The 19258-nt window shown below is 34.4% G+C and overlaps 1 protein-coding gene across 2 annotated transcripts in view; it reads right to left on the bottom strand.

The window, feature by feature from the left end:
• The window catches only part of trh (PAS domain-containing protein trachealess), a 490370-nt gene that overhangs the window by 63275 nt on the left and 407837 nt on the right, over positions 1-19258 (bottom strand). For both annotated transcript variants that reach the window (XM_089640096.1, XM_089640097.1), the window contains one exon: positions 18218-18453. In XM_089640096.1, the coding sequence (XP_089496222.1) occupies positions 18218-18453 (236 nt within the window). The remainder of the gene's footprint in view (positions 1-18217; positions 18454-19258) is intronic.

Below are 19258 nucleotides of genomic sequence, written 5' to 3'. Positions count from 1 at the left end.
AATGACTAGAATTCTCTAGCACATTTTATTTTTGCGAACTAAATGGTGATATTACAATGTGAGTTGCCTGTATACTGCCAGATTGATTCATTCATAAATCACAGAAAGGGATACGGTCATGCTTCCTCCCGCTCCGCGAACGTGGTTTGTCTCCTGTCCCCGATAGACTAGTCTATCAACGATTTTATTAATTTCATCACATCCTAAATTCAAATCAATAACAGAATTGTTTTTAATGAAAAAATTTTGTAGAGTCGGTCCTTCCAAAGCTTGCAATATTCCAGAGTAGACATCAAATTGTGTTTTACCTATATTAAATGGACCTTTTTGCATTGTTCACAGTTCAACTGCAGACAATGGATACTTTTCATTGCGCTACATGTGTGTAAGTTTTTATACGTTTTTGGCCATTGCTGGTATACAGTTCGGTTCTTTGATGTGAATCATTTTGAATTTGTAGCGGTGCACATCGATATTTGTTGATTTTAATAAGAATGTTTTTGCTGTCTAGATATTTACAGAAGATGGCCAGTCGATGACGACAAAATAATCGCTTTATCTTTTTGAGGTGCATATTATGCGAACAGCAAACGAATCAATTACTAAATCGATAAGTTAGATTCATGTACAAGAAGCTACAAAAAATGAAAATCTAAACTAGTTTAAGAATATTTTTGCCAAATGTTAAAAACATTACACCCACTTTGTTATAAATTTGTATTCGTTTTAGGCGTTTTAGGTCACTAGTCATAAATCTTAGTTGCAATTTAATAATAAATCTTAGCTGTATATATGAAATAAGTTATTCTATATTCGATGGCCATCAGTTATTAATTATTAGTATAAAAATTATAAATTAAATTGTAAAACGCTCAAGAGGTGATATGGTCACGAAAACGGCGTTAAATAAATGATTCATCATTATATTCAAACACACTATTTTCTATTCAATTCTTTGATAAAATTTAGCTTCTTATTAAATAAAGTCGTATGAATCAACTCCATTGATTTACTAAATTAATTAACGTTGTTTATTTCCGTTTGTTATCATTTCTGTCTCTGTAGAAATCTTATTAAATGCTGACCGGATATGCCCCAAAGGCACTATACCACACGGCCAGTTCTACAAGGGTCCGAGGATCAGCAGTTATCCTAAAGGATTATGAGACCCGCTGGTCAATTGTTTTCTTAATCAAGCATAGTTGCCTGAACGACATGTGGTCAAGGAAATTATTAATCAAAATAACTGGAGGCTACAATCTAAAAGCTGGATGAAATCTATTCATAGAAATCACATGGAAAACGGATAATTCTAATCATTGGTAAAATGTAACACAAGATTAGTGTCAAATATATAAAACTTTTAAGCATTGAGCTTTAAAAAAATTGTGTAAATATCGTAGTTAGTTAGAAAGTAGATTAGTTTAGGGTTACGTTAATGTCGTGTAACGTAAAATCATCCTAAGGGCGCTGTACGTATTTATATTTTTCCAAAGCTCTATCTTATATTACTGACTGTTTGTAGAAAATGTAATTATAACAACTTATAGCACAGATATTAAATTCACCAGTTCTTCGATAATAAATAATACAAAAAAACGTACAATGCTTTTGACCAATGAACGTAATGATGTACATATTATTACAACTGGAAGATATTATTAAGGACAAGTCTTAATATAAATTATTGAATTTTATTTGGTATTAGCTATGTTAATATTTCGTTTTAGCTAATAATTGAACCACAATGTAAATATTTTTCTAGAAATAATTTGGAGTACAAAATTTGTGAGTTAGGTATAAGAAATTTCTAAATACGAAAATATGAATCTTTCATCTTGTTGAGTATAACCCTAGTATTGTGTGATTCCACGAATAACTAAACGAGATTATTTAACTGGCCTAATTACTTCAGTAAACGTGACTGTATTCCTAAGTGTTAATAATGTCTTCATTTTAACAACATTACCGCCGAGATGAAAATTTATTCAAGTTTACTAACTTCCATAAAGGCTCAAAAGATGTCACTGGATTACGCACATTAAATAATTGTCACGGATTTTATTAGACAAAGAAGTGTCCACGCGTAGCACGTACGTTGGTAAAAAAACGTAGAAAATAATAATGCCTACATAAATGTACTGTGATGGTTCCTTCTTAGATAATTACAATGGTAACATTTTGATTAACTTCTAAGAAGAAAAAGCATAATAGTAATACACGAAAACAACTACCCAACATTGGTACCTAAGTATATTCTACTTCATCACTTAAAAAATAAACCGGAGGCAAACCCCTCTCACGATCATAAAACCAGAGCCAAGCAAACAGACATGCTAAATATTCCTAAATGTAATTCTACCTTTGGACAAAGAAACTCTGAACTTTTAGCAATTAAATTATATAATAAACTTCCTCTCAACATCAAACAAAGGAAAACGAAAAATAACTACATTAAGGACATCAAATCTTGGCTTAAGGAAATATCGGAAGAAGAACTAGCTAATATATTTAAAACATCATCTTAGTTGCTGAAAACGTATACTAACATATATAGTCCCCCTCAGCACAGGATCTCCTAGTGAGGAGGACTTCAATGATCTGTTTTAATTTTATATATATATTTTATTTCATGTGCCATACAAAAATGTACCCAATTATTTAAAAAAGTAACTAAATAAAAAAAAATAAAAAAAAGTACGAAAGTAATTTAAGAATTAACAATGGGTACTAACTACAAGGTTTTCCAATAAGAGGTGTTTTTTTTTAGTTTTTCCAATGGTTTCGTTGCTTGTGTGGCACGTAACGCGGTCTTGTTGAAAGCAAACGCTGTCTAGATAAATACCATCCAATTCCGGCCATAAAAAAAATCATTAATCATCTCTCGATAGTGCAATCCATTCACCGTAACTGTTGCTCCAGCCTCATTTTCAAAAAAGTAAGGTCCAATGACTGCCGGACCATAAATCGCACCAAACAGTCACACGTTGAGGATAAAGAGGCTTTTCAACAATAACTCTTGGGTTTTCCGAGCCCCAGATGCGACAATTTTGCTTATTGACGAAGCCACCGAGGTGGAAATGGATCTCATCACTCAAGATGATTTGCATTTGATTCACTCAAGTGAATTTTAATCATTTCAATGCGTTGTTGAAGCGTGTATCGTTCCATTTTTATTAATGGCGTAGTTTCTACTTGTCAAATGTCAAAAAATGACTTTAAAAGTAACATCTACCGAAATAGCGGGCTATTCAAAATAACACCTCTTATTAGAAAACCCTGTATTTAACCACTACGCCCTTTTTGCAGCAGGGGTGGGCATAAATTATGGATCGCCGGACAACTTTATCTTGGCACTGACATCTTGTTTCATTCAAATTCATATATTGCTTCATATCTTCACACACTTCTGTTATCCTCTGGAAACTGATACTGTAAATTAATTAATATTTTGCTATGGAATTTCGTTTAGCACTAAGAAAAATATTGATATCTGCCATCATAGAAATAATTCTAGGCTATTATTGAATAAATTGAGAACACTTATTGGTTGCGAACTCTTTTTTGTTTTTTGGCGATCTGCTCTCCTGCTCGGAAACGATGAAAAATTATATACAAAACCTTTATCGATCGATCGTGCTAGGTAACCTGTGGGACTTAAAATATAATTTATTATGTACAATTTGTAAATATACGGCTTAAAGACGGTAGGTTTAGAAGATGCAATGTTTTAACACTAAAAATATTGGCTGTTTTTATTAAGTTTCAATACTTCGACCATTACTAATTTTCGACCAAAATTAGATATATAATTAAATTTACTACCTCTTAGACATCCGTGTACAAGTTGTAAGAGATAAGTCGTATGGTATCTGTCAGGTTGCATAAATGTATCTGAAGATGAGTCGTCACATAATTCATGAATATGCATGAATCGAGATGAAAACTGTGGGGAAGAAAGAAAAACTTTCAATTGACTGAGTCCAGATGAGTGGGGAGGATAGGGATACTGTTCCCAGTTTCCCAGTCTCATCTCGGAGTGTCTCTGACATGAGATCAGATTACAAACAAAGGTACATCATAAATACACTTTGTTCTGAGCCGAGACGGAGATCCTAGACGAATATAAATTATAAGTTCTGCTTTGAACAACAAAACACTTTTCTAGAAAATATGTTATTTTGAGTTTTACATTATTTTTGCCCATTTTATAATGCTTTAAAAATTATTTCAGATTTGTCGATTGATTTAACAACTAATAAAACGATACAGCTATTGTTTAAGCACCGATGACAAAACTAAATCAGTCTAAATAAGTAATATTTATTTAACGATAAAAACAATGTGTTTTCTTGTAAATAAAATATTTGCAGTAGATAATAGGACATAATTAATGAAATGTATTTTTTCCTAATAAAGAAAATTTATTCTATATTCAGATTTAAGGTCATTACCATCAATTATGTACCCTGTGAAAAATCTCAACAACTTCTGAATTACAAATAAAATAATTTTCTGTTAAAAATCTCGTATTTTAGGTAGGTACCTAATATAAAACTAACGATTTCTTTTTTTTTATACTAACTCCACACAGGAGGCCCTGAAGAAAATAATTTCCCTCAGGGCCTATGTCATCTTTGGGGATGCTGTGTGGAGGGTCTTTTTGTGGAGAGGAAGGAGTGAACATGGGTCTTGAAGAGTCCCATGTTGTAGGGGGGAGAAAACACAGAGGCCGGCAGTTCGTTCCACAGCCGAGCTGTTGAACTTAAGAACGAATCGTAGAAGCGACCCGTTCTCATGTGACATATGTCAACCGTGTACAAATGTTGGGCGCGCGTTTGGCGTGTATCGACTTTCAAACAAACAGTTACAATTTTGAAAATGACATTTACATTCAAATAAAATATTAGTTCATCGAACCAGATTTCATGCAGGACTAATGAACAGACAACCGAAACTAAATTAAATGTGTTATTATGAATCAAATCAAAAAGTGTTCTTTATCGAAAGCTTCCAATAGCTTGATATGACCCAGGACTTTGAACCATGTTGAATTTGTATTTACAAAGAGATTTTGATTTAATTATACATTACTAATTGACTAATTGTGCAATTTTATGAAGGACTAACTACTATTAACTTCGACTAATTAGGTTAACGTTTTTACGAATTATTTTTATAGTAATTATTTTTGTTGTAAGACCTCACTACGTATGTGTCGTATCCCTTCTGACGTCCACATATTACAGTAAATTGTTGTTTTAAATTATTCTTTTATGATTTGAATCTGTAATATAAAAATAAACAAAAAGTAGATCTTAGCGTGTTGCTTCTGTTAGTTGCGTTGTATACATGGTGCGTGTTACAAATTAGGAGGCGGGAATAAGTACTGCCGTTCCGGGGACCATTCATTGGATGACCAACACCTCTGCCGTATGCAAGTGGATCGCTACGTTTGGTGACTGCAGCGGTGCCAGGGTTCATGAGGATTGTTTAAGTCTTGGCGACGGATGCGTCTACCTACTGTGATGTCTGTACGAAAGTGGATGAGTGCAAGCGAGATGGAATGCTTGCAAGATCTTATAAAAGGCGATGCACGTTAGTTGTGTGCCTCTTTTGTTACAAGCAGCTCCCCAATAAATATCAGTGCAAGATCACGTATCATTATTGTGTACGACCTTCACCCGCTTCAATAATACTCCAGCCTCTACACCACATTGGCACCACCTAATCTGGTCTTACCAATACATTTGGCGTAGCCACGGAGAAGGTTAAGAACCACATTTGGCATACATTACACCCACCAATTGTATGACGGGCTGGATTTGGAGAAACTGGTTTAGGGAGATATTTTTACCTCTTGCCTTGCACCGCAGTGGTAGGGATGAATTCAAACATCCCATAATCGTGGACACACTGACCCCCAGATTCCTATCCACCCCTCATAACTCCTTCTTTTCCTTAAAAAACCACTACCCAGCATCCCTAAAGATCGTGTGGAGCTAATGTAAAAAAAATAATAAAACTCTTTCAATGCAGATTTTAATGAATTTGTTTAGCAGTGTCACCGTCTCGGCACAGTTTGCATACCATCCGTGATCAGTTCTTCAGTGTCCATTGTCCGGTAAGGCCGTATACGTTGGATGGTTAAGGTATTTTATTGATAAATCTGCATAATGGTTTCAGATCTTATTGACAAGCGTCCATCCATCTGGCTTTAATGACCTCGAGATGAAACAATGTGATTCCGCTTCCTTCCATCTTTGACCTTATAAGGATATCCTATTTAATTGGCATTATTTATTACGTGTAGGACGCGTGCCCACAAATTCAAAATAAGTCCCTTAATTGTAGCTACGGGATTAAGAATTAATCAATGGTTATAGGGAAGTCCTTATTTAATATTAAATAAACAAATTTTTGTTTCATCTATAACTAATGTCAATACTTTTGTGATTTGTAATTGTAATGTCCTTGAAAGTATAAATTAAGGTGTAACTGTGATGTAAATATTTTTCACAAATGTCACTAACACAACGACAGGTGCACGGAGATAAATGTATTGCTGATTTTGGAAATTCCAGTTAAAAACGGGATTACAGGCCAGTAAAGCACGTCTCCATGAAAATCCTAATATTTTTTTTGCTATGCATTTTTCATTGTAACAATGCAAATCGATACAACCTTCATGTTGATGTTTATCAATAAGGGCCGCTAATTTATCGTGACGACAAAAATCGATTATAACTGTATGATTTTGAAGAGAGATGGGACAACCCTGCATACTCTTTTCATAGGTACCTGCATGCTGTCTCTCTCGTACAATAATTTATCAATCAATGTTTTATCTTATTAATAATTATGTAGTAGGGAAATTCTAGAGATATTTTACCAATATGCAGGCGTTCAAGTAGAAAACTTTAAGATGGAAAAGGCGTGTGTGATTTTTTTTCTGACGAATTTTTGTTTTCAAGAAGGTTAGACGAAATTAACACCCTTCGAAAGTAAGTAATTTAATGTAGTCATTACCTACCTACCTACAAACAATATTGTTTTATAATGAATACTAAATTAATATTTTTTAATATTCATTTAACTTTTGCCAAGTCAAAAGAGGGGTTCATCCGAAACCGGTTGTCATTTCAAAGAAGTTTAGTTGTTTTTTCATTAATTTTCGCGATATATTTAATAAAAATGTCTTCACATCTGACGTGAATTAGAACTGGAATTGTTATAACTTAGTTCCATGTAACGTGACTTATTCCTGTAAAGTCTCGTTCTGAGTGTTCAACGAATATTTGTAACAGCGCGTTTCCTAAAAAACTGGTTCAACGCAGTCAACCAGATCAATCAAATGACATTATGTATCATTAAATCCACATCGCCGATCAATTAATGCATTCGCTGGTGACATTGTTGCGGTTAAATGGTCCCGTTTAATTGATCTCTTTGCCATATTCAAAAGTATGCACGAAGAAAGTATTTTATAATTGATACTAGAAATGCGCAATGAATATTGGCGGTGCATTTTTTATTGTTTTAAGTCATGAGTCATCCAATTCAATTATTTATGGACCTCTTTTTGATATTCAAAGCCCGAGTTGTCAAATTATATTTATTTAACGTTTGAACTACGCTTTTTTAAAACTTCAAACAACTCACGGACAGTTTATTTTACTCATTTAGATCAGCTGCCTCCCTCTCTTGAAAAAAAAACACTACCCAACCGTTAAACTGTGTTTTAGTTACACATTGAATAAAGACTATACGAGCTCAAATTCTATTTGGTATTAATAAAAAAAGTCTGTACTGTGCTCCGAAAGATCTCTCAACGTTGCATTTCAGCAGACTGACAGCCGTAATTCCCGTCTTGGAAAAGTGAGGTTATTTCGAATAGTTTCTAAACTATTAACATATACTATTTTATTAGTTACTCTATTCAGATGCCGAGTTGAAATTATAATTGCATGAAATTCGCTTAATACAGAAAAAATCGAAAAGTATGCTTCTAAATTTATAAAAAACACACTTTATCCTATAATTTTTGATGCCATATGTATGAAAAAATTCACAATGTTTTATTAGATGCTACTTCAATCTGATGTCGAGATACTTTTGCTCTAATTTAAATAAGTCGTATTTTATTAAATGTTTTCACAACAGTCACTTACGCCTATTAATTATCGTTTTTAGTACTCATTAGTATTGACATATCATCTCCCTTTAAAACCATTATCTTCCTCATTTTGAAAGATCATAACGACGATAATAATTAAGTAAATTCAATAAAACACCATGATCATAATAATATAGGTAGATATTTATTGATTATTGTTTGTTGAAGCCTTGCTTTTAAGTGAGTCAAAGCGAAACCCAGCGGGCATAAATACTATTAATTAATAGAGCTATGTCACTGTGTTTAATATGATTTCAGAATTACTTTGATTATTATATTATTAATGAAACCTTTGTTCTATGAATAACAGATCTGTTAAAATCTCACGATCTGGCGGTGGCGCACTGCAACTCACAAAGTGGGAAAAATTAAAAAAAGATGGCGTCCTTTAAATCTTGAACACACAACAAAAAGCCAAACTGAACATCCTAACTAACAAGGAACTAACCCAACACAAGTTGTGATTTTGTTAGAATTGTAAAATAATGCCCTTTTTGTATTGTGAACTTATTCGTTCCAGAGTTCTCGTTTGTTTCTGGATACGTCTTGAGAATTGTCTATGACGGTGTTGCCAGAATGCGGGTAGGAAACAAAGCTCGGATAAGCAAGAACTAAAGTGCCTACCGCCGACAGAGAGAATTAGCATTCTGCTCGCGCGGTCGAAGCCTGCTCTCAGCAGTTGACTCTGCTTACGAACGCTGCTGTATTATTATTTTATTTACGGTATTGCCACATGAAAATATTCGACCAAGACGATGACGGCAGGATAACATTGCAGGATTTGAATGAAATTTAAATGCAAGCTGTCCTGTCCCACGACCGTTGCGCTGGCAGGACTTATTCATGCTTCTTTTGAATCACCCCCATTGAAGTCATACTAAGCAGCCACTTAACTAAGTTCATATTTTGATATTAAATCAAGTTAAATTATTAGATCACAAGCCTGCATGCTAAATTTCCGTTTGAGAGGTGGGTAACTTTTTGGGTATTCCGTACATTACAAAATGTACCTATTTGTGTTTAATGGTTTTACTAGCTACTTATCTAAAGGTAAGTTGGTATAGTAGTTTCAAGAGAGTGGTCGTACGTATGTCTATTCTATACAATTCTTGTATCAAAATTAAAAAGACTAGAACGATGCCACAATATCATACGAAGAGTTTATGAAACATAATTTTTAAACAAAACTTTTATAAATTTGAGTATGTTTTCTGTAAAAGTGAATATTGAACAAGAGTCACACGGCGTTCAAAGTCAGTGCTATGAAATGAGCCCTTCTTTCTGCCTTCAGTCCCTTATTAGATGGAAAATATTAAAAAAAAAACGCACTTCCTGAAGGGTGAACAATATAATAATAATAATAATTTTTATTTCAGGATGTGGGGAGGTTAGTGAATACATTTTAGGTTTTTGTATATAAATACAGATTTTATTCACATGTTTATATTTTATAAGACAAATAAGATCTAATACCTACACTAAAAAAAAACTAATTTTCACTGCAAGATGAAAAAATAGTAGAAAAGATAATACATAGATTTTGAAACTACTGGAAACACCATTAAAGAAATAAGTCCATAGAAAATCCTAAGTGTACTGCAAAAAAGTTCTATGTAAAACATTTAAAATTATTTTTTAGGACAACAAGGTTTCATTTACAATTCATGAGCAGCTTAGTAATATTTAAAAAGCTCAATTTTTATTTTCAGAAATTACGAAACGTGGACATACATAACATATTGTAATTGAATTATTTATCATTACTTTACAGAAACGTTAAGGAAAAAGTAATCAAATAGAACCCTGTTTGCTCTGATTTTCAAAGCAACGAGGTTCTATCTGTTTTTTAAACATATTTAGTATTTTGGCTAAATGCCATTTAGTAATATTTTTAAACGTAAAGGAAATTCAATAACATATTATTTATTTTCATAGAGTATTGGAAATACGTGTTACGGCTCAAGCCACTGGAAACAGAATGAAGAGGTTTTTGAAATGTGCTGGCTAGTTCGGGTAACGCAGTCGTACGTGCATGCGTCCCAGTGTGAGGAATAAATAAATATTGCCAGCGCCTAACGTTAGATTCTAAATAAATAGTTCCTACTCAGGTAATGAAATTGTAAAAATTCACTAAAGAGCAAACAACTCAGTTTAGCGTATAAAGTGAGATACCCAATGGGATAATACCATGTTTTCTCGCTAAAAACCCTGCGTTGGAATATAATTAAACAATGAGATCGCAATACGCTACATATATAATAACATCCTACATGTACACATTATTATTTATGTTTGAAGTTTTTAAAGCATTAGCACTAAAACGAACTTTATTTAAGGCGCCTAAACTTCGGGCATTGTGGCAAGGTGAGACTTGTGTTTTATCCAAAAGCCGGCTTTACGGTTTCGCAAACTTATGAGCTAAACTTTACGATCACGTGACTAGCTTTCAGAATCGGTTTAAGAACTGTTTCGCATGTATTTAGCGGACTAGCGAAGGTAATGTAATCAGGAAATTAATATAATAATATCTACCTACAAATAACTTTAGCAAACATACGAAGGCCAGACAGTGGAAAACTCTGTGAATTCAAACTACCGCTCATAAAATTATATAATTAATATAAAATAATCAGAGCAGAAAAATGGGTATTAAGCACATTTTTTTATAAAACTCTGTTTTTATAGAAGTAACATTTTAAAGCACACAAAGGCACCATCACATCGATGACATTTTTATGTTCACTTCACGCAAGTACCATACCATGCAAAAATCCGTTCCAACTGTTTAGAAGCAGTGAGACTATGGCATCTCCAATAGGGGTATGTTGTGAGGCTGAAGATAGTAAGGAAAGGAGATGGAGAGGAGGAAGGTGATGAAGTACCTGGGTATTCAAAACTGGTCAACAAACACCGTTAAAGCTATTTCAAGCAAAGTTTAATTTCCGAATGTTGGTCTTACACTAGGGCGATACTGAGAGTATCTTCCACTCTAGAACGTGCCGCAAATACACTATATATTATTTTTAATGAATAAATTGTGAAATAACACAAATTAATCAAACAAAAATTAGTTACGCACGCAGGGAATTGAACTCGCGACCTCCAAATCGCTAGTCGAGAGTCTTACCCCTCGACCGCGGAGGCCGTCAAATGTAATAAGCGTGTAGGAGATATTAAACGGACAGTGTATTTTGAGATAATTGCTTGTCAAACTGTGGAGTCCAGCTTGGAGAAACTCGTGGTCACTGGCCTGTATCTCCTCCCTCCAAAAGCATGTTCACTCCTTCCCCCGCAAAATACCCTCCATATAGCCTCCCCAAAGATGACATAGGCCCCGAGAAAAAATATTTTTTAAATTTTGTGTTTGGTAGGTGAAGCAGAAGAATGTCACCAATGTGCTGGAGTGATTGGAGTGATCACTGACTTTCCTTGGGTCTCCACGCAGTTCAGAATCGCGAGGAGTGGAAGAGCCTTATCCACCATGGAAATTGTTGTGGAAGTCACGATCCTCAACATGAACCGATTCAAGAAGAAGTGAACCGTGTTTTTCGGGCCATAATATAAAAAAAAAATTATCACTTTTATTCTATTTTTTTTATTATAGACTCTAATAAAGAAAAAATATCAGCGTTTCACTGTATAAGTGTGACACAAAAACAACAGTTTAACATCGTGTTTATTTCTTATTGGTTTGTAAAACAAGGCAGGTCAGATGAGCCCATCTATGTTTTCCGAAATACAAACAGAAATAGGGTAGAATAAAAAAAAATCACCTTGTCTTTCCAGCAACACACATGGTGTCCGGGTTACATATTGAGAATTTGTCTTAAGATTTATGGCAGAACCACACATGGGGCAAGTATAGGATTGTATAAGGCTAGTATGAACCTTGTAGGGCGGCTCCAACGGAGAAATTATGAAATATTAGACAGAAGATAAATCAGTCGGTTCGCCGGACAGCCGGGAAAATAGAAAACTATTTGTTAACATGTTTCCCTCCGCTAATATGTGGATTTTGTTTTTCGTACGGGGAAAAATAAGGAAATATAAAATATTATAGTAAAAAGCATTTATTTTGTCGATGGGTTAGAACACAGATTTTCATAAGAGAAGACTCAAATTGGAAGTTTGTAACTCTTGAAAAAAATTAATTTCATTGTGTAAATAGATATATTTATAAGCATACTTGGATTATTTTTTTTACATTAACTCCATCTAATCATTACATTTTTTTACATTAACAAGAGGCCCTGCGGAAAATATTTTCCCCCGAGGCCTACGTCATCTGTGCTGCGATGCAGTGTGAAGAGTATTTTTAAGAAAAGGAATGAGAGGATGTCCATCCACAGAAGGAAAAAGGTATAAGAGGTGTGTAGAAATGTGGGGTTCAGTTTTCCGAAAATCCGATTTGAGAGGTGAGAGGATCTCCCTTAACCAGTCGCTCGCTACGCAGCTGATGGGTAGGAACATCCGCCACCAAGACTTGGATAATCCTCACCCCATGAATCCGAGCACCCCTGCTAAGTCACCAAACGTAGTGAACCACTTGAGGTGACCTATAGAATAGCTTTATGGTAAAGATTTTTCTCTGGGCAGTGGTAACCATACCAGCCTTCCAAGTTACAGTGATTTACATGTTTTTAAATAGAAGGAATTTTGGGTTCCTTATTTAGGGAGATTCGATATTTTTACAGTAAATAATCAGTTCGTAATTGTTCAGTTGTCTACTTGTCTGCAACCTTATGAAAAATAATTGTTTTCGCGTAACTGTTGATTTTTTTTCATATCGTGTTCATATTAGCAAACTTCTATTAGCATTATAGTGTTCATTATAACTTATAACAATTCTATTTCATGAATTGTGAATATATCTAAATATCAGAAAGGTAGATAGATAGATTAATTATGCAAAAAAAATATAAAAATGAATCAATTGATTCAAATGTGACCATAGCAATATTCTAAAAATTATTTCATTTGTACAAAGAGATCGCAAAGAATCCCTTACTAATTAAACATACTAATATGATTATATAGCCTGTAAATAATCTAATGATATAATTTCATTGTTGTACCATTTAAATATGCACCGTGTTAAATTGAATCAAGCTTTGGGTTTGAGGAATGAATGGGGTGGTTGGTAAGGACAAGTGGAATGGGGAGGGATGGATGTAACAAGGCTGGTAAAGGTATCGTTAGCGTGATTGTTAGTTAGTTGAATTAGCGCCGTGCAAAGGGAAGATACTTTAAGGGTGGTTTTGCGGTTCACAAGATGACTGGGTTTATTAAAATTGTTACAATTTGACATAAAATCACTGATTTAAATCCTTTAGAAAGATACACACGACGTACACTCATGTTTCTTTGACTTGGCTGTTAAAAGGGCCAATATAAGTTTTTCTTAAGCCTTAAAATTTGGTCATCTTTATGAACCTTTCGATTTCGAGAAAGGATTTTCGATTTTCGGAGGTCAATGTTACACTAAAAACTCGCCTTTATATTAAAACTTGAGGCCTCGTGAAATTTGTGAACTGAAATTGGTTCTTTTAGAAGCAAGCAACTATTTAAAAAAAACTTTACAAAATTACCTAGGACCCATCAAGTGGAATCATTAATAATGATCAGTTTGTCCGAAGCAGAAAATACTCTTAAATTGTGTTCTCTACCGTTATGAAATTCAATCGAAATTTTCTGCATGAAAATGCACCGTTTTCAATATCCAATCATTATTTCCATCTTGACTATAGAGCTGAAAATATTCATCAAACCTACTAAAAGTATGATGGTGATTTATTTTTGGGGTATAATGCCGTGTTGCGCTACCTGATTCTTTAGCCAACGTTTCGGATGGCATTACAGTGTCCATCATCTAGACAATTGTGTTTATGGACAAACGTTGGCTACAGAAGGAGGTAGCGCAACACAGCATAATTCTCCAAAAATAAATCAGTATAATAAAATATAATTTATTAATCCGTTTAAAAATAAGATGAGCTGTCATATTGTTTGTTGCATAATTTTCAATATTTCAATAAGAAAAACCCAACCAGGATAATATGAGTTGGAATGTAATAAAGTTTGCTGAAGTTTTAAAATTAGATCGAAACATCCTAATCATCCTGTGATAATGGGTGACGAATCTAGCTGATTTGTATGCAAGGCCAATCGGCTGTCGCAAAGTTAGTGCTCTGTTTATTCATCGGAATTAGGGTGCACAGGGAGTTCGTTGCTTAACTTTGCTTTATTTATAATTCAATTATTCGTAAAGATATTATATCAAAGGATAATTTGAGCGGATTTTAAATCAGATTCATCACAGTAATTCATATTATTTGTACAATATATAGTTAGCCAAAAATTGGTGAGGTGATGAGAAAGATTGAGAATTACTGACCGAATTCAGATCACTGGACTTCTTGGAATTCTTGAACTCCGTGGTCGAAGGGTAAGGCTTTTAACTACGAATCCGGGTTCAATTCAAATTTTTATTATTATTTTTTTATTTCACGGCTCGTTCATTAAAAATAATATACAGTATAGCCCTAATGAAAGACCATCATTCAGAATTGAAACTGCTTTAGCTGTGTTTGGTGACCGGATCTGATCTTTTCCCACCTTCCTTTTCCCCATATCCTTCCCTCTCCACTACCACCAGCCTCACAATATAACTCCATTGGGGATGATATAGTCTCACTGGCTTCAGATAGGAGCAGTTGGGATTCCTGTATGGTATTCCCATTAAAAACGTTTTAATTTTGAATGGTAGTCTCTCACTGAATATTCAAGGAACAGTATGACAAAAACTATGATGTACATTTTACATTATTAACCGCAGTTGAAATATCAATTGTAATCATTAACCACCTGAACAGGTAGCTGCGATGAAAGCAAACCTCCGATAGTAGACGGCACCGTAAGAATAAAAACTTCGATGAAGTTAAATCTTGTCCAAAACCATCTTCCAACCAATAATCTTTGAAACATTGACCATTCATCAAACCACATTTTTTTAATACCTAATCAACCCCAACAAGTAACCACGCACTGAGTTATTGCAGCACATTGACAGGGGTGCGACTAACTCGATCATTTCGCCCCTAATCGCAGTGGTTCCCGAGGACCCATCGCTCCACTGCAGCAAATATGACACAACTTTAAATTTCAACAAATTTGATTATTTGATTTCATACTCCACGCTAACGGGGTGAATTGACAATTTGAGGTTTTGCACAAAGTTAGTTCAAATATAATATGGTCGTACGATTGTGAGGGGTGTATTTATAAATGTGATTGGATTTTGGTTCGTTATTTAGAGTTGAGGATGTTTGGATTGTAACAGAATAGACCTGATTGGTACCTATTTATTTAGTACTTATGCAAATACATCTGTAAGCCGTTGGAACAATAATGAATTAAATTATTTACAGTTGTATCTGATACAAAGTAAACAAAATTGTAAACCGAGGAACGGAATAGTAATTAATTAATTAGAAGTTAATTTGTTTCAAAACTACATGGAAAAGACTTACTGACATGAAATACTGTTAATTTATTGAAAACTGAGTCTTCATCAACACTCGACATCAGTTTTAATTAAGGCGATGCACTACGTAGTAATGCAAAATTATGTGTTTTTGGTTTGAAAATTTGGTCGCCTAGAAATTCAGATGCTTTAAATTAAATACTGCGAGTAGAATACATCTTAGCCTTTGAAATAATCGAGTATTTTTAGATAAGTCTTTTTATAAGCCAAAAAAAAATAATGTACAAGGCCTATGAAAACTGCTTTAAGGTTCAATATCTCCTACTTACGAACCAATTTTCGGCAATGATTTTATTGTATAATGTGGCAAATTAAGTTATTTATAAAATGATCGGAAAAAAATTAAATATTTATCCCAGAACATCCACAAAATAAAATAAAAGGCACTTTTTGGCCATGTTTTTTTCTTGTATAAATCAAAACAGGCGGATAGTGTTAAGCGGAAATTTAAATCTTATCGCCATCTACGTAAGGGCTGTTATTGATAGCGGCTCGATTTCAAATATTACACGACGTAGTGCACCGCCTCGAAGGACCACATTGGATACAATTATTATAACATCAACCATAAAAATATATGTATAAAACGTTTTTGAGAGATTTCAAGAGCTAGCGAAACTGAGTTTATTAGTACAATGGTGTTATTTTTTTATAACAAGTCTTTTCAGATATATAATAGGTGTTACTGCTTCAGAAATAGACATATTATATTGACTCCATTATACGAAAATGTTTTCAAGGTTTTTCTTTTTTATTATATCGTCGTCTCAATCAAATCCCTTTTTATTTCTTTTATATTTTCTCGGCGGTTGCTTTGTAAATCAAATTGTGGAAGAGTGAATAGGGGAGAGAGCGCTCGGTAAACAAATTGAGTCAATATTAACTATGTGAACAGTGAATGACAGAGGACCGGGCATTTTAAATCTAATTTGGCCCACACTCCTCTTTTTGCTCCACCCATAATCATGGGATTGTGGTGGTTTTTATTAGTACCTATGCAATAATTTATGCTTTTTACTATATGCGAGTGTACCTTCAAATTGGGGCTTCAATAAATACGCGGAACACAGTTATAAATTAGGAGAACACACAGAAAACACGCGTGAACTCGTACATTTTAAAAACTGTTTCCGTTATCAGTTACTAAAAGTGAAAAAAGAAATCCTCTTTGGTTTCGACAAGCAGTCTCCAGTCTCCAAGGACCCTAGCACGGTCAACGTAGGCTTAGTTTACTTTGATTTTCTGAGCATGGTTTTACAAATCACCCTACGATAGCAACGCTGGCCACTGGCGGGTATTAATAATAATAATAATAATACTTGGATGACTTGTATAGCGCCGTTTTTGTGCAAAAACACCTCAAGGGCGCTGTACAAACTTATAATACATTTCTACAGTGATCTATGTTATTACTTAACTATTTATGGAGGAAATATACAGTACAATACTTACCTGGTAGGTCACTTGAGATTAACACTTAATTAACACTATCTAATTGTTTATTGGCGAAATTTAGATACAGGATTTAGGACTTAATTGAAAAATTGAATATAACTGGACTTTCTCTTAGGATTGGTATATTTAATTTAAGGGTACGACAGCTTAAAAACGTAAGTTTTTAGTTTAGACCTGAATTCTGTTGGACTTGTTATGGATCTTAGTTCCGGAGGGAGTTTATTTCAAGCCTTCGGCCCAGATACTCCGAAAGCGCGATCACCAAACTTAGTATTTGGCTTGCGCATAGGTTCTATCAGTCTGCCTACAGCTGCTGATGTTGCTGATCTAAGCGTTGACTGCCTCAGACCAGTGTTTTCCGGGAAGCATAGTTCAGAGATGTAGGGTGGGGCCATTTCATTGATGGATTTAAACACCATCCAGCACAGTTTGTACTGGATTCTTTTAGGGCACTTGAGCCAGTGAAGGTTGCAAAGGTGTTCTGAAATGTGCGAATATTTTGAAACCCCGGTTATGAGCCGTGCTGCTGCATTAAACACTGATTGAAGTTTGTCAATTTGATATTCTGGAAGGCTGGCATAAATGCCGTTGCAGTAATCGATTATTATATATTGTCCATGAATAGGCATTCAGAAACGCCACACGCAACATTTTTAAGATTGATTATCGTTGATATACATTTTGTTTACTAAGATATCATATTAATATTGAATACACTCACTCTAATATACATTGGCAGTTTACTTGTACTTTTAGACACTAAAAGGGAGTTAATTGGTCAATGAGGTCTTTAGCCATATTCTAAACAACTATTTCTTTTCTCCAAGCTTGAACGGTTTCAATTGATCGCTTACACATCGTCTGTCAATTCTAAGAGCTTCTTAGTGTGTGTCCGCTCATTAATAAGCCACTAGTTTTCAGACAGAAGCCGCTGTAGGAGCATAGAATAGGGACGCCTGAATGCACGTTCGCCTATAAATGGGTTCCCACCCAGAATAAGACAAAGCAAAGTATGTGATGGTGAAATATGAACAAAATCTTACCTTTAATGGCTTTGGAAGGCTGGGTATCTCGGCTCCAGGGCGGATCACCATGCCCGGAGAAGTCCCTTAACTTCAGGTAGCTGATTGTGAGCCTGATGATGGATGCCTTGTCCAGTTGCGAGGTGATTGCCGCGGGGAGGGGCAGCATCTTGGCTAGCTCGTAGAACTCGTAGTTCTCCTTGCCGCGCCGGGAGCGAGCTGCGTCTCTGGACTTTTCCTTGCGGAGCTCGAGGATGCTGTAATAGAAGATTACTGTTAGATTTATGGTGCCTATTTTAAGAAAACAAAGCTGTGTTCTGTGTGTAATTTGATTTAAGCCATCTAAAAACAATGCACAAAAATCATCTTCTTGTATTATAATAATGAGTCGTCGACTAAAGCCAGTTTATGATTTGCAGGTGTTAAGTATATTCTAGATAACGAATCTCAATATAGACAAGTATGTTACACAAAGATCGCTGAACCTCATATTATACGATACGAAACTAATACAGCACCATTGTCAAATCGTTATATAAAAATCCATATACCGGCGAGGAACACAAGACAAAATGTAACATTTTTCTGCAACACATACACAACCAACTATCAGACATACTCACTAACCAATAGGTTGCATGATCTGGGCAACAAGTATGGGGGTACTATTGATATATTTACTTACTCCATATATAGAATTAAGTGTAATTTACCAGCTTTTGGGTGAATGCTATAAATTATGGTAGTGTAGGTCAAGTAGTTTTAGTGTTTTGTCTTCTAGTATTTATTCAGTTTCTATTTTATTTTTTACATGTTTTACCAACAGTGTTTTACGTTTAGTTTATCACTTTTAAATTACTTCTTGCTTTATAAACCTTTTGTAATATTTTAAATATCTCATTCTTTTCTTATAATCTTTTTTTTTTTTTTAATTTTTTAAAAGAAAGACGAACATTCCCAGGATACGAATAACCCAACAATATTTGAAAATCTCCTAATACTACCACAGAAAGCCGAAAATGTTGCTTGTGTTGTGATGGAGGACTTAGCCAGCCGAGGAAT

Source organism: Hesperophylax consimilis, chromosome 15 (assembly GCF_061612785.1).
Source record: "Hesperophylax consimilis isolate HC1 chromosome 15, BYU_Hcon_1.0, whole genome shotgun sequence".
Taxonomy (NCBI): domain Eukaryota; kingdom Metazoa; phylum Arthropoda; class Insecta; order Trichoptera; family Limnephilidae; genus Hesperophylax; species Hesperophylax consimilis.
The sequence above is the reverse complement of the archived record's forward strand: the minus strand, read 5'-3'. Positions and strand labels throughout refer to the sequence as shown.